This window comes from Paramisgurnus dabryanus, chromosome 20, assembly GCF_030506205.2.
Source record: "Paramisgurnus dabryanus chromosome 20, PD_genome_1.1, whole genome shotgun sequence".
NCBI lineage: Eukaryota > Metazoa > Chordata > Actinopteri > Cypriniformes > Cobitidae > Paramisgurnus > Paramisgurnus dabryanus.
This window is the reverse complement of record NC_133356.1, coordinates 18,417,836-18,431,658: the sequence shown is the minus strand read 5'-3', so window position 1 is coordinate 18,431,658 and position 13,823 is coordinate 18,417,836. Positions and strand designations below refer to the sequence as shown.

The 13,823-nt window shown below is 37.5% G+C and overlaps 1 protein-coding gene across 5 annotated transcripts in view; it reads left to right on the top strand.

The window, feature by feature from the left end:
- Positions 1-13,823, top strand: part of khdrbs2 (KH domain containing, RNA binding, signal transduction associated 2) — a 90,600-nt gene that overhangs the window by 30,488 nt on the left and 46,289 nt on the right. For all 5 annotated transcript variants that reach the window (XM_065296817.2, XM_065296816.2, XM_065296815.2 and 2 more), the window contains exon 3: positions 10,785-10,901. In XM_065296817.2, coding sequence (XP_065152889.1) covers positions 10,785-10,901 — 117 coding nt within the window. The remainder of the gene's footprint in view (positions 1-10,784; positions 10,902-13,823) is intronic.

Sequence of the window (13,823 nt, the reverse complement as noted above, 5' to 3'; positions counted from 1 at the left end):
TGTTTTATGGTTTTAGTAGATTTGTGCAGTTGAAAGTAAGCCTTTAGATGCAAAAGTTGTAAGAGTTTATTTATGCTAGTTTATTTCCGAAACCCTCGATTCTCCATTTTACCCTCTTTTTAATGGTAAGATTTTGTATCTACAAACAGTTTGTTTGAAGAAATCAGAGAGAAACTACAGGAATCCAGTTTTCTGCTGGACACATTTAGGTTCTTGTAAACTGCAGCAGGTTTTGACATAGGAACTCTACAGTAAAAGGCATCTTTTCCTATATTTCCTTAAATCAGTCCAATACTTAAAAAATCTGTCAATGTTTCCTTTAAATGGTAATGATTTTACTTTCTATTTGCATTTTTATTCCAGTGAATCGGTTTAGATTAAGACGGTTAAAGCTCAGATCTTTGCTTTGTATGACAACATATTTACTGCACATCTCTGCTGTGCAATGTAATCTGATGATTTGTTCACTGTAATATTCACAGCACATTTATTTCTATAAATTCTATTGAAAATGCAAAATACCTGTAAATATGGAATGCATCAGTGGCATTGACAACAGATTCTTGTCATAATGAATTTATTCAATGCCGATTAAGTCTACGTCTCCATGCAGTATTGTCAAGGGTATAGAAGACAAAGTAATCACAAACTTGTTTAAGTAAAGATTTTGGGTTTTATTTTTGTTTACTGTACAGCCTTTAAGCCTTTCACAATCCTATTAACAAGTTACATAAATCAAGGACAACCATCATTTTTTAAATGTTTTAGCATCTTTTCAGCACAGTGATTATTTACCTAACCAACTGAAACACACACACATCAATCAAGCACACACAAATGTTAATCTTATTAAGAAGTAAAGCATTTGCTTCTCCATTGAAACATTCAGCAAATACACAGTTGATGTGTTCTGAATGGTGTCCACCAAATGTTGAATCACCAGTTATTTTATTCTTGCGTGTATCCTACTTCAATTCTTCTTTCTTAGATCACTTTACAAGGATCTGTACATATATCATTGTGACATCACAATGTTCTCATTTCTTGTTTATAAACTGTTATCTGTATGCAAACAAATACAACAGTGTGTGATTTATAATAACCGACACAGAGAAGCGCAGTCAGTGGTTTAAAGTGAAATATAGACTCTGCTGAAACAGACCTCAGATGCCTATAAGCCCTGATAGAAGTCAAGGCAGCGAGGCCAGAAGATGAATAGGGGTACCTACTGCATCACCGTCTAGTAAAGTCAAATATGTGGTTGCCATGGAAACCACTATATTCCGATTAAAGTGATGGTTTTGGACAATCTATCAAAGGGCGTTTCTGCACATCATAGGATTTTATGCAAAATGATTTTTTGAGTGCCTGTGGTCTTTTCCCCACAGAGGATGATGTACTTTTGATTGCCATTATTCAAAAGGTATAACTGAAATATGTGTGCGTTTAAAAAATATGGGGCATCTTGCTTTATGCTGCAGTGTGTGTTTTTGCTAGTTACAGCCAACTGCTTTGGCATATGATATATCAGAGGATTGTAATTAAGACTGAGTAAATGTCCTATGGGTACATCTGTTTGTGCAGAGACTCATTAGAGGCACAGTTGAAGTGCTGCTTGTTTTTGGTGCAGATCACGCTGATGAATCAAAATGGTGCAGAGATAAGCTATATTCTATCATTCACCTAAATCCATAGGGATGAAAGATTAAATTGAAAAACACATTTTTTCGTGACACATGCTGAGGAGCAAATAAAACAGCATTATGTCAACAACAGAATGTCATGCTGAACTATGTTGAACTGAATGAAAAATAAATTGTAAAGATGTAATAAAGTAATACACTCACTTAAATGATTATTAGGAAGACTATACTAATACTGTGTTTGACCCCCTTTCACCTTCAGAACTGCCTTAATTCTACGCGGCATTAATTCAACAAGGTGCTGAAAGCATTCTTTAGAAATGTTGGCCCATATTGATAGGATAGCATCTTGCAGTTGATGGAGATTTGAGGGATGCACATCCAGGGCACGAAGCTCCCATTCCACCACAACCCAAAGATACTCTATTGGGTTGAAATCTGGTGACTGTGGACATTTTATTACAGTGAACTCACGCTCAAGAAACCAATTTGAAATGATTCAAGCTTTGTGACATTGTGCATTATCCTGCTGGAAGTAGCCATCAGAGGATGTGTACATGGTAGGGATGTAACGGTATCAAAAATTCACGGTACGGTAGTATTTCGGTAGGATGCCCACGGTACGGTAATTATTGAAACATTTACAAGAAGGAAAAAACATATGAAGACTTGGAAAAACTGCCATAAGTGTACATTAAACAAGACTGAACATTACAATGTACAAAGTTTAGTTTAGTGTAGTGTTTACAATTTTCATAAAAAGGACAAAAATAATTAGACCATGTAATAAAATAAAAAATAAAGTTTCAGTTTAGTTTGTCAACTTTAAACAACTCCCAATCAGTCAGGTTTTAAGAATTGAGTCACTCCCTCAATTGACCTATTATTATTATTATTGATGCTAATGCTTGATACTCCTATGAAAACAACAGTTGTGATTGTAGAATCAAGAAAAGATTATGGGTTTTAAGCGGGTCAATTCCTGAAAACAAAAACAACCCAGTAAAAATGAAAATAGCAGCTTACTTATTGTAGCCTGATTGTAGCTGGACTTAGAGCTGAGGTCAGCTCACTCAATGCAGGGGCGCGTTTCCCAATCGGAAGTCTGCAGCCTCCATTGGTCGCATTTGCAGGCTGCATACGTCATGAAGACCGTCTTATTTCAGAATATTAATATTTTTCAAGTTGACAATTATTCTTATTTAATCGTATATTGTTGTAACACACTAACATGACTTGCGAATGTAATACTCAGTTAACTTAAATACACCAGGCATGTAATGACGGATGCAGCCTGCATATGCGATCTAAGGAGGCTGCTTTCTAATTGAGAAACGGCACATACTCTCCTCATTCACGGATTTACTCACACTCGTTTTTTGTATGTCCATCACATTTTGTCCTTTCTCGTTTCTTGTCACAGCGAACGCGAACTTATTCCACACATCAGATTAAAAATCCGCGTTTCTTTTGCTTCCGCCATTGTCGCTCCACTTGTAGAGAGGCATCAGAGTGGCACGCGTGGGATTATGGGAATTGTAGTTACCGCGTCCCTCCACTCGCTGCACTTGGCCGGAAAAAAACTACACGTGTTGCGCGGAAGACCTAATATTTTACCGAATCACGTGACCACGGTTGTACCGAATTTTAGCTCAAAATTGCTTAAATCACCTTTCTTTCCCATTCTGACATTCAGTTTGGAGTTCAGGAGATTGTCTTGACCAGGACCACACCCCTAAATGCATTGAAGCAACTGCCATGTGATTGGTTGATTAGATAATTGCATCAATGAGAAATTGAACAGGTGTTCCTAATAATCTTTTAGGTGAGTGTATATCAATCAACATAATTTCACATAAATAAATGTTTTAGTACTGTATACTGCTTATCATTTACAACATTTTTAAGTCAGTCCAGCATGCTGAACATTTGAACATACTGTAAGATCTGTTTCATGCATAAGCCAGAAGGAACTGTAGGTGTGAATATCTTCATAAAACTGTCAAAGTATAACACCAGGAAGTCTCAGCCTTGTTTCATTATTGTCTATACACATGGCTTTACCTATACCTTTCAACAAAACCAAGTAACCAGAAAAGACATTAAAGATTTACCACAGACAGACTTCCAAGGTTTTCTTCTATAGTTCCAAAAAACTCATCTAATCCATTGAATAGTTACGCCTGTGGTTGTTGTCCCCATAGATTCAGGCTTATCTGCCTCCAGTTATATGACCTTTACATGGAGGTGTAGCAAGCTCTGCACACAAAGATAATCCCATTGTAGTCTTGTTAAAGAATTCCCTGGTCCCAAAGGCCGACCAACCTTGTCAAAGGTGTTTAACATAGATAAGCTGCTAAACAGATACAAAATCGAGCGGTACACGGACAGGAAAAAATCAAAACCAAAAATACACAATGGTGAAGAATAGTTGTATCTTCCTAATGTATTAGAAGCTGCTGCGGCTCTGTTGTTTGTTGTTTGGAAGGTTATTTATTCATTAACGCAATGCTTTTCTTGTTTGGTGCAATAGTTGGTTTTAAATTTGGAAAGACAAGAAAGTCAAGTTAAGAATCAATGAGCCAATTGGAATGTGACATCTTTCCTAATCGGTTTATATGGATTATCCCAGTGTGTTTCAACCGACCAGCACCACATGGGATAACGCACCCACTAAGACGCCAATGGAAGGCCATTTATCTGCGGTGCACATGCCTTAATCTTTACGACGTAAATAATGTTACGCTCGGCAACCTTGTAAACATATGATTTTTTAGGACATCAGTTTGTTTTAAGATCTAGGAGAGGCTGGCTGCTTCTCATCTGTATGGATGACAGTCTTTATCCTGTCAGTCTACTGACTGTGAGATGGTCTTAATGTGCTGTTTGTTTACCCTGCATCTGTGCTGTCAGCCCTAGACTGTCAGAGCTCAATATGGGTTCTGTAATGCGGCGGATGTATCATCAATTTTTCCTCAGGCTCCATTTCCTTTTTTAGAGGTGCTGAACTGTTTGGTATATGTGGTTTTATATGTGCTTTCTATAATGTGCATTTGTTACGCATTCTACTTGCGTATGTCTTTCTGAGAATATCTGCATGGCAAATGTGTATGAGAGAAAAGTGATAATAATGGTCAAGTCACATAGCAGCTGATCTTAACTGGCTTATTGCTTGTATAAACGGTGGAAAATAGTTTATGGTGAAAGGCATAATTTAATTTTTAAAGTAGAAAGTGGTAAGTAGAAAGTATTAAAGCACTCACTCTTTTACTCTCCTGCTGCTTGTTAGCTCCCTGCCACTTTTTAAGCCCCCCAAACCACTAATGTCCAGCGTCTGCGGCCAAGCCATCCCTCCTGGCCATTTTTACAGCTATCCTAGTCTCCAGCAATAATCCTGCTATCAGTCAGCGCTAGGCTCACAGCTGGCTAAACTGGCAATACCCATCTTACTCCATCTGTGGATCTTATCCGTTTCCACAGCTTATGGCAAGAGTGCAATGTTTCAACCCCCAACTCAAACAGCCTAACTGCTACTAATGTTAATGTTAAACATTCCCCTTGCCAACTTTGGCTGGCAGCTCCTTTTCACTATGAAGCTTGAAGAGCCATTTATGCCATTTTTGCTAAAACTGCCTCAAGGATATTTCGAAGTTTTTGGCCTGATAGTAAATTATAGCGTATGATGCAGACTGGTAGATGTTTATGCAGAAGCTGTACTGTAGTTTCAGGTTTAATTGGCACAGTCTGAAACAGCAGTCTGTAAATAACAATTTAGGTGGTGTCTTGTGGCTCAGCTTAATGTCATTGTGACCCTCAGCAAGACGATTTGATGTAAATTGAAGAACATATTTAGTCATCATTAAAAATTGGCAGCAATCAGACTGAAACCGTGCAAAAACAACTCATGTTCCAATTTCTTCAGCGACATTATGAGATGCACCAAAAATAGATCAAGTGTACTATTGTTTTTTCATAACAGATGATGTGCATGTTTCCCGCTGTGTACTAAAAATAGTGGTGAAAATCCTACTTAAATATAGATCTGTGTCATATCAATAGAGATACGGATACCAGAGGAATACAAAATGTAGACTATTTGCATACATAGGGCCAGATTTACGAACAGCTTGTGCCAGCCCAAGCCATCATTTTGTCGTTAAATAACGATTGTCGGGATTTACTAAAGACGCGTAGTGAATAATTATTTAACTCCGAAAAAAGAATGTCTTAAATTACTTTGTGCTTGAAATGGCTGCAATTATTGCTAAATAAGTGAAAACGAGTGATGGAAAAGCCAAATTTTGATTAAAAATCTCTTGATTCACAAAAAAGTTATTACACTCATTTGAGGTGGTTTTTTTTGCGAAAAAAAAAGAGTAAATGCGTAAAATGGGAGATGGAAACGGATTTGCAGAATTAAAGCTGACGTAGCGAACATTAAAACCACGGGACTGACCTTCTAGCTGTTCCACTAAAGTTGTCTTTACATGGGGATTGACGTCGTCGCAATGTCCTTGCTGCTAGTGCCTTTATAAAAAGTCTACATTTCTTTTTCTGTGCACAGCATTCAGTTTGGCAATATGGAACGCACCTAATTCGCATTTCTTTGTTTTTCATTTTTTGCGAATTTGGAAAAGATTCGCATCACGCTTGGATGGAAACCCAGCTACAGAGCAGAGAGCATGTAATACAATGCAGAGAATTTGCTAAAGTAAATAAAATAGGAGTCACTTGGATTAGTCACACAATACCAGACGTTTCAAAACGTCTTGTAAACCTTAATTTGTTGTCCTCCAGTTCTTTTCAGGGTACTATGGCTTTGTTAGCTGGGATTATACACCCTGAATCTTTCCCTGCGATGTTCATGTTGCTGAACTCAAGATCAGCTCTGCTTATTTGCGAATATAAGAAATATCTTATTTGGCGAACTGAATTGTGGATCCGTTGGCGCCGCGTCAGTGCCGTTGCTCGCGCCAGAAGTTGAACATTTCTCAACTTTTCAAGCGGCAACGCGTGCGTCGGCCAATCATATCGCCTTATGCAAATAACCTAGGCAGAGCCAGCCGATTACGTTTATGGAAGACCGGAGCTTGTGTTGCGGCCACAGTGATTGGCTGTTGGCAACCCTTCAGACAAGCCTTCCGTTAAGCGTTAACACTTACGCCCTGTGTGAATGTACCGTTAGACTCTTAAAGGCACAGTTAACCTGACAATAAAAATTCTTTCATCATTTACTCACCCTTAAGTAACAAACCTGCCTGTTTTTTGCTGAACAAAAAGAAAGATGTTTTGAGCAATGTTCGGCAACCAAAACTATTCATCCAAAATTTTTTTAATACTTTTACACTGTCGACATGTTCGGTGAATTTATAAAAGCATGTGTCCCTCTCACTTTATGTGCTATTTGATTTGTGTCAAAATGTATTGGATCTGTTCACTTAATTAGCCTAACCTAACACAGAAACATGTTTAAATTAAGTAAAGCAAGCCTTAGGGCAATGAGTTGTTTCCAGTTACTGTATCTGTGTGATTTTACTCACAGAGGACAAAGAGATTAAAGTCGTATACATAAAGTATGAAGAGCGTTTCTGATGAATCAACAAAAATGACTCCACTGTCACTGGGTGATAAATGTTGAAATGTCTCTGGCGATCGTGCCAATGTAAAGCTGATCAAGAGCTCAGTGGTCTGAGTGGCTTGAATAGCTTTTGAAAAGATTTTGACAGAGAAATCAATGTAATGTACATCAAAGAGAATCTGGCACAGGTGAAGGGACTCGTGTGTGAAAAGTCATTTGTTCAGCCATCCATACATACTCAGAGCTCAATAAGTGATTCTGCATGATAGCACAGCGAACAGCCATCCAAGCTTTATTGTTATCAATAGACAGAGCAGTGCATGCTTTTCCAGACTATAGTTCAACTGGTAGAGCATTGCACTAACAATACTGAGGTCATGGGTTTGATTTCTACACATGGAGGAATTAAAAATCAATACCAGATTGCACAGTGAGTTGCTTTGAATTAAAGTGTGTGCCTTATGTTTAATGCAAATGTAAAACCCAGCTAAAGTCATTTTATAGGTTTTTTTTTTTACATTAAATCATACTACATGACATTTTGTGTAAATATGTTTAATACTGACTAAGAACATGTCAAAGATAAAAATGAATGATTAAAATCAAACTTCAAATCTCATAATATAGATTATGAGACAAATTTAGCCTGGATTCCAGAGACAGGGTCACAAATCTGGACAACAGCACACAATATAGAAGTTACATTTGTTTAGCATTGAACATGTTTAACATTTATGTGTTGTCTGTCATCATTCCGCATCCAGCCTTTGCCGAGGAATGTGAGGGACAGCTTGCATCACCACAAATCTCATCCAGCACTGAACTGCGCTTCCTAATAAAACCTAAATTGCCCACTTCGGAGCCGGCGAGTGACTCCAGACATTCATTAGCTTAATGAAAACAGGCCACTCCACCGCAGTCACCCATTGAGCTTCTTCACACTGTATCTGAGGCAACCATCTGCTCAGAGGCGCCCAGCCAGCTGCAGACTTTTCCTGTCGTACACACCCATTGGAAGCGAGGCAAACAGCACACCTATAGCATACCCGCTGGAGGGACGCTTGTGACGCTTTGGCGCAATGCTGCAGTGTTGCTAAATATAATGCACTATCCTTACATCACCTGAAACTGCATTTGCTTTGTGGCTCCAACCAAATATGTTGACAGTTCATCTAGCTACAGCTGCACCTACAGCCTGGCTGTGTGGAGCGTGTGTTGAGAAGTTTCCAGCCATGTGGTAGGCGGGGTGTGTCAACATGCGTTATGGCCGACTGTTTCATTTTGGCCACCACACATCAGGTAACCTTTGCAAACATTTGAAGGGCAAGAACTGTTCCCACAGTGATGTCTGACTCATAGGGCTGGAAAGTAGCAACCGAAAACATGAATATATGTTTACAATTATATAAAATCGGACATACAGTACAGCCAGTTCTTGGCTCATATTGTATGGATAAGTTCTACAGAGATTGCTTGGCTTGTGTTGCACAGATATTTTAGAAGATATTTTAAAGGGCCCCTAACCGAGGTGTTTTCAGCAATATAAAAATAGTCTCTGGTATCCCTAGGATGTGTCTGTGAAGTTTCAGCTCAAAATACACCACAGATCTTTTATTATACAATGCTGAACATTGCCATTTGTGGCTGCAATGAAAAATGCACAGTTTTTGTGTGTGTTTCTTTAAATGCTTCTGTAGAGCGCTTACACATGTGCTTTGGACTACATCAAAACATTCGTCTCTGGCAGAAGGTTGAACAACGTGCTCATATTGCGGAGTCTGTGAATGGTTATAGTTGGGGCTTTATCAATGTGACATCACATTGATAAGGGATCCCCGACAGCCTGTTTTGTGTGACTGTTGTGGTTTAAAGGAGATTAAACAAAGAAGAATAGATGGATTTGTATAATAACAGGATGTTTCTGCACACACACTGGTGACTCATTTTCTGATAGAAACAAAAGTGCATTTTTTAGGTTAGGGGGGCTTTAAAGTTTGGTTTCCTAATTTAAATGGATAGGTGGTGTTACACAAGAGCTTATTTTTGGTTTAACAGCACTGGGAGTGTGTCTTAAGATGCAGGTTTTTTAAATGTCAGTGTTTCTTTGTTTTCTTTCGCTCCAACTCCAAAGTGAGGCTCTCCCATCAGTGAACATGGAGCTGGCAAATGAAAATCCTAATTATGATTCACATTGAGCGAGATGGGAAAATTGATGTCACTCCACTCACATTATCTGTTACAGATTATCGGTTGCTTAGCGACGTTCAATGCTTGGTGACTGTTAAGGGAACACACATGCTGATATACAATGTAAACTTTGTAAGGGATAACGAATAGGCAGCCGGATGTCCCGATGCAAAGTCAAGGGTCTTGTATTACACTGAAGGGGCTTATTTCGCAATAACAACCGGCTGCCTGCACATTATTCCGCTTATTACACAACTATTTACTTCATACTGTAAGTAAGGTAAGGAACATTAAATATTGATTTGAATTTTTAGTGCAGAACTTCTGCAAAAAAAAACTACTTTCGGCTTTAAGATAAGACATTCAAATGTCACACAAACACATTGTTTGATTTAATCAATTGTAAATCTAATGTATTAAAATACATTTTTATAATAAATTTTTGTTTAATATTAAACCGTGCCTTTCAAAATTATTTGCAGCATACAGGTTACAGTGTGTAATTAGTTTTGAGCAGTTGTTATCTGAGAATAACAAACCTGCAAGTGTTGCAGCTGGCCAATCAGAATCAAGCATTCAGTGAGCTGTGTAATAAATGCATAAAATATAAATGTACAAATACAAGAACGTAAATATTGCCTAATAAAGATGTTTTTTTGAGAAAGCACATCAAATCTAAAGAGGGGATTGTGGTAATATTTTGAAAAGACATGGCACTGTTTTAAAACAGTTTTTACAAGGTCACTTCAAATTTTTTTAAAAGCCCATGACTGATTGCAATCTGCACGCACCGTGTTATGTGTAAAACATTGAGAGCTGGTGTAAAAATGATGCAGGCCAAGTGCTCCCGATGACCGCTGATCTGCTGCGCATCTGAAATGTTAGTTGCTGCCCCAAGGCAATTGCTAGATAGCTCATCATCTGGACAGTATTACTTGAATCCCCTTTGGAAATGAACTCATTATGTTACGCCTCACTCAAGCATGGACTTCTGGATCGTTTTGAGGATCCCTTTTGGCATTTGGTACATGTTATAATATCTTTGAAAGCGGCAAAGACCGACCACTGACCCCAAACATCGATTAGACACATGAGCGACTACGGCTCTCTGCAGAAACAGGTGTAGACTCCTGCGTGTAGGGTTTTTGACTAATGGCTTTTGACAAACCTCACAAAAATCTTGATTGAATACTGTCACAGATTTAATTTTTGAGACAAAAGGAGGATTTTCATTCTCTGGCTGCTATTGCGCATGATAAGAAAAACAAACTTATTTCAAATAGTATTTTATTGACTGTGCGGTAGCTGAGGCAACTGTCTAGGAAACAAGCTGTGCAAGAGACCGACTGTATTGCCTCTTCTCTCTTCTATTACAGTTTAATTTTGTTGGGAAGCTGCTGGGGCCCAGGGGCAATTCCATGAAAAGATTACAAGAGGAAACGGGAGCAAAGATGTCCATTCTTGGCAAGGGTTCGATGAGAGACAAAGGCAAGGTGAGATGGCTTCTGCCCGTTATTACATATTAATCAGCAAAATCATACAGTATATTATCTGAAATGTCTTAATACGAATGCTAATGACAAAAGAAATGTGCATTTTATTAGGTGGATTTACACTTACATGAACCTAAATAAAATGAACCGTGTGAAACCATGGAGTATTAGGTTTTGTCTATTAAGCGAGTGCAATAGCACATGCTATGAACAGCATTTATTTCAGAGTAGAATCATTTATTCCCCCCACCAAAGGTTTATCCCTCATAAGACTATAATTTCTGTAAGTAAAACACAGCATCAGCAGCAGCTGACAGAGCAAAGTGAGATGATGCTGTGTCTGAGGATCATTACCTGCTATATATGCTAAAATATATTTTTAGCTTTCTGCTTGTAAAACATTCTTGAACAGACAAACATTTTCATGAAGAGGTATACACATTGGGTTATTTTTAACCCAGCATTGGGTTTAAAAGGGAACGCAACCCACTGGGTTGTAATTTAATCTACAGTACTGTGTATGCTGGGCAGTTTCAACCCAAAATGCTGGGTTGAAAAAAACCCAGCATTTTATCAAACAATGAAGAAGCGAAATAACTGAACTAAAGAAGCTGTTTAGTTTATCATTGTCAATATTTTGCTGTAAGTGGGTACATGACAAGCAACCAAATTGTGTAATGTGTCTGAAAAATCCTTTTTTTGTCCTGTTGCGGATTCAGACATTGCCATACTGTAAACACTGTTCACTCAGCAGCTCTAAGAAAAAAAAGACACGGCCAGCTCCTCATGAAAGTGGTTACTACACAGTAGTGTTTTGTTCTTTTTGAAACAATTTAAATGGTAGCTTTATTTTACAATCCTGTTCTACGGTACTTGCTGTGTAACTGTACTATGTGTCAGCTCTAAACCTAACCCATATTTTATTAAATGTAGTTAAAACTATATTGCAAGTAATGTTAACATAAAAATAAAGACGTGTCATGTCAAACAGTGATGTTGGCATGTGTGTCTACAAAGCATGGCTTTTAGATGGAATGTTGCTGATACATAATTAGAAATGTTCTTTTGTGATTCAGCCAAATTGATGCCCTGAGAGACATGCTGGTTATTTACCTAGTCAGATAATCACTCTAAATATATTATTTCACAGTTTGCTGATCCTGTCTCATAATAGGCTATACTGAATTTATTGAATGTGGCTGCATTGAATTAAATACAGAAATATAGAGCAAATACTTGTTTTTCAAATGTAGTGCATGGGATTTATTAACTGTAATCTAGATTTATGGGAATCTGCTTGTTAAGTCATGACGTAAGAAGTGTTTCTGGGTCCAAGCCTCCACTGATTTCCATAGAGAATATTATTTAAAGGGACACTCCACTTTTTTAAATATGCTAATTTTCCAGCTCCCATAGAGTTAAATATCTGATCTCTGAGTCTGGCGGTACCACTTTTAGCTTAGTTTAGCATAAATCATTGAATCTGATTAGACCATTAGCATCGCGCTCAAAAATAACCAAAGAGTTTCAATATTTTTCCTATTTAAAACTTGACTCTTCTGTAGTTACTAAGACCGACGGAAAATTTTAACTTGCGATTTTCTAGGCTGATATGGCTATGGTACGACAGAAAAATCCTTGATTATTACGCCAGAATGAGATTATAGTTCCTAGTCATATCGGCCAAGAAAATTGCAACTTTTAATTTTCCGCCTGTCTTAGTACACGATGTAGCTACAGAAGAGTTAAGGTTAAAATAGGAAAAATATTGAAACTCTTTCGTTATTTTTGAGCGCAGTGCTAATGGTCTAATCAGATTCAATGGATTGTGCTAAACTATGCTAAAAGTGATACTGCCAGACCCAGAGATCAGCTGAATGGATTCCAAAATGGTATAAAAATCCCATGTCCATGAGTTCTTGTCTGGTCTTTCGGATTTTGTTATGGAGATAAAAATTAGGATCAGGTGTTTTTGGTAGTTTTGCATTATGATACGAGTGCATATTAGCGTGATTTTTTGTTATGTCCTTATGGCATTTGAGATTGGTTAGACCTGAAAAAGCTGCATGACGTTACTGCAATGATTTTACTTATTTTCTACATTATACATGTGTTTAAAAAGCAAATAGTCATAAGTCATGTAGCCTTTTCTATGAACAAATCGAGAATGTTATTACTGCATGAGCATGCTGCATGCTGTGAGAGAAAGCTAAATATTCTTTGTAAGTTTTATAAGCCCACTTTTCTTCAAAACCTTGAATAACTTTTTGCAAAATCATGCAGATGAATGTGGTGTCATCTGAAATCCATTTAAATTTATGGGAAACTCAAACAGGAATATGTTGGATTGTTTTAAATCCCAAAGGCAATCATTAATGCAAACATATTCCATTTACTGTATTCTCCTTGAACTAGTACAGGCTTGTTATACATATTAAATTAAAAGTCTGTTGGTTGTGCATGTTTATGGCAATAGATTTATGTCTGTGAGGAATCTGAACTCTCACTGGTGCAGTATGCTTTAAAAATGTCCTAATATGTACCATTATGTACAGATATGTATACATTTAGTACCAGTATGTATCTTTGAGATATGGTTTTTAGGTGCAAAGCTGTACTTTTAGAAAGGGTACCTACTTGACAATTTTTTTCTGACAGTGTAGCATGTATCTGATATAGCATATGATTTTCTGAATAAATAGCATTTCAGAACATTACATTCACAACCAACAAACCAACAGACTAGGCAATCTAGTGACAGTGCCAAACGTTATAGCAAAATATTACAAAAAACATTCATTCATAATTTTTTTCATGTTGCTGAAAAAAGAAGTTTTATTTTCAGCTATTTAACTCCATAGGGGCACTGGTAAATTGTCATGTTTATAAATGTCAGGTTTACCTTTTTTTTTTTTTACTGGG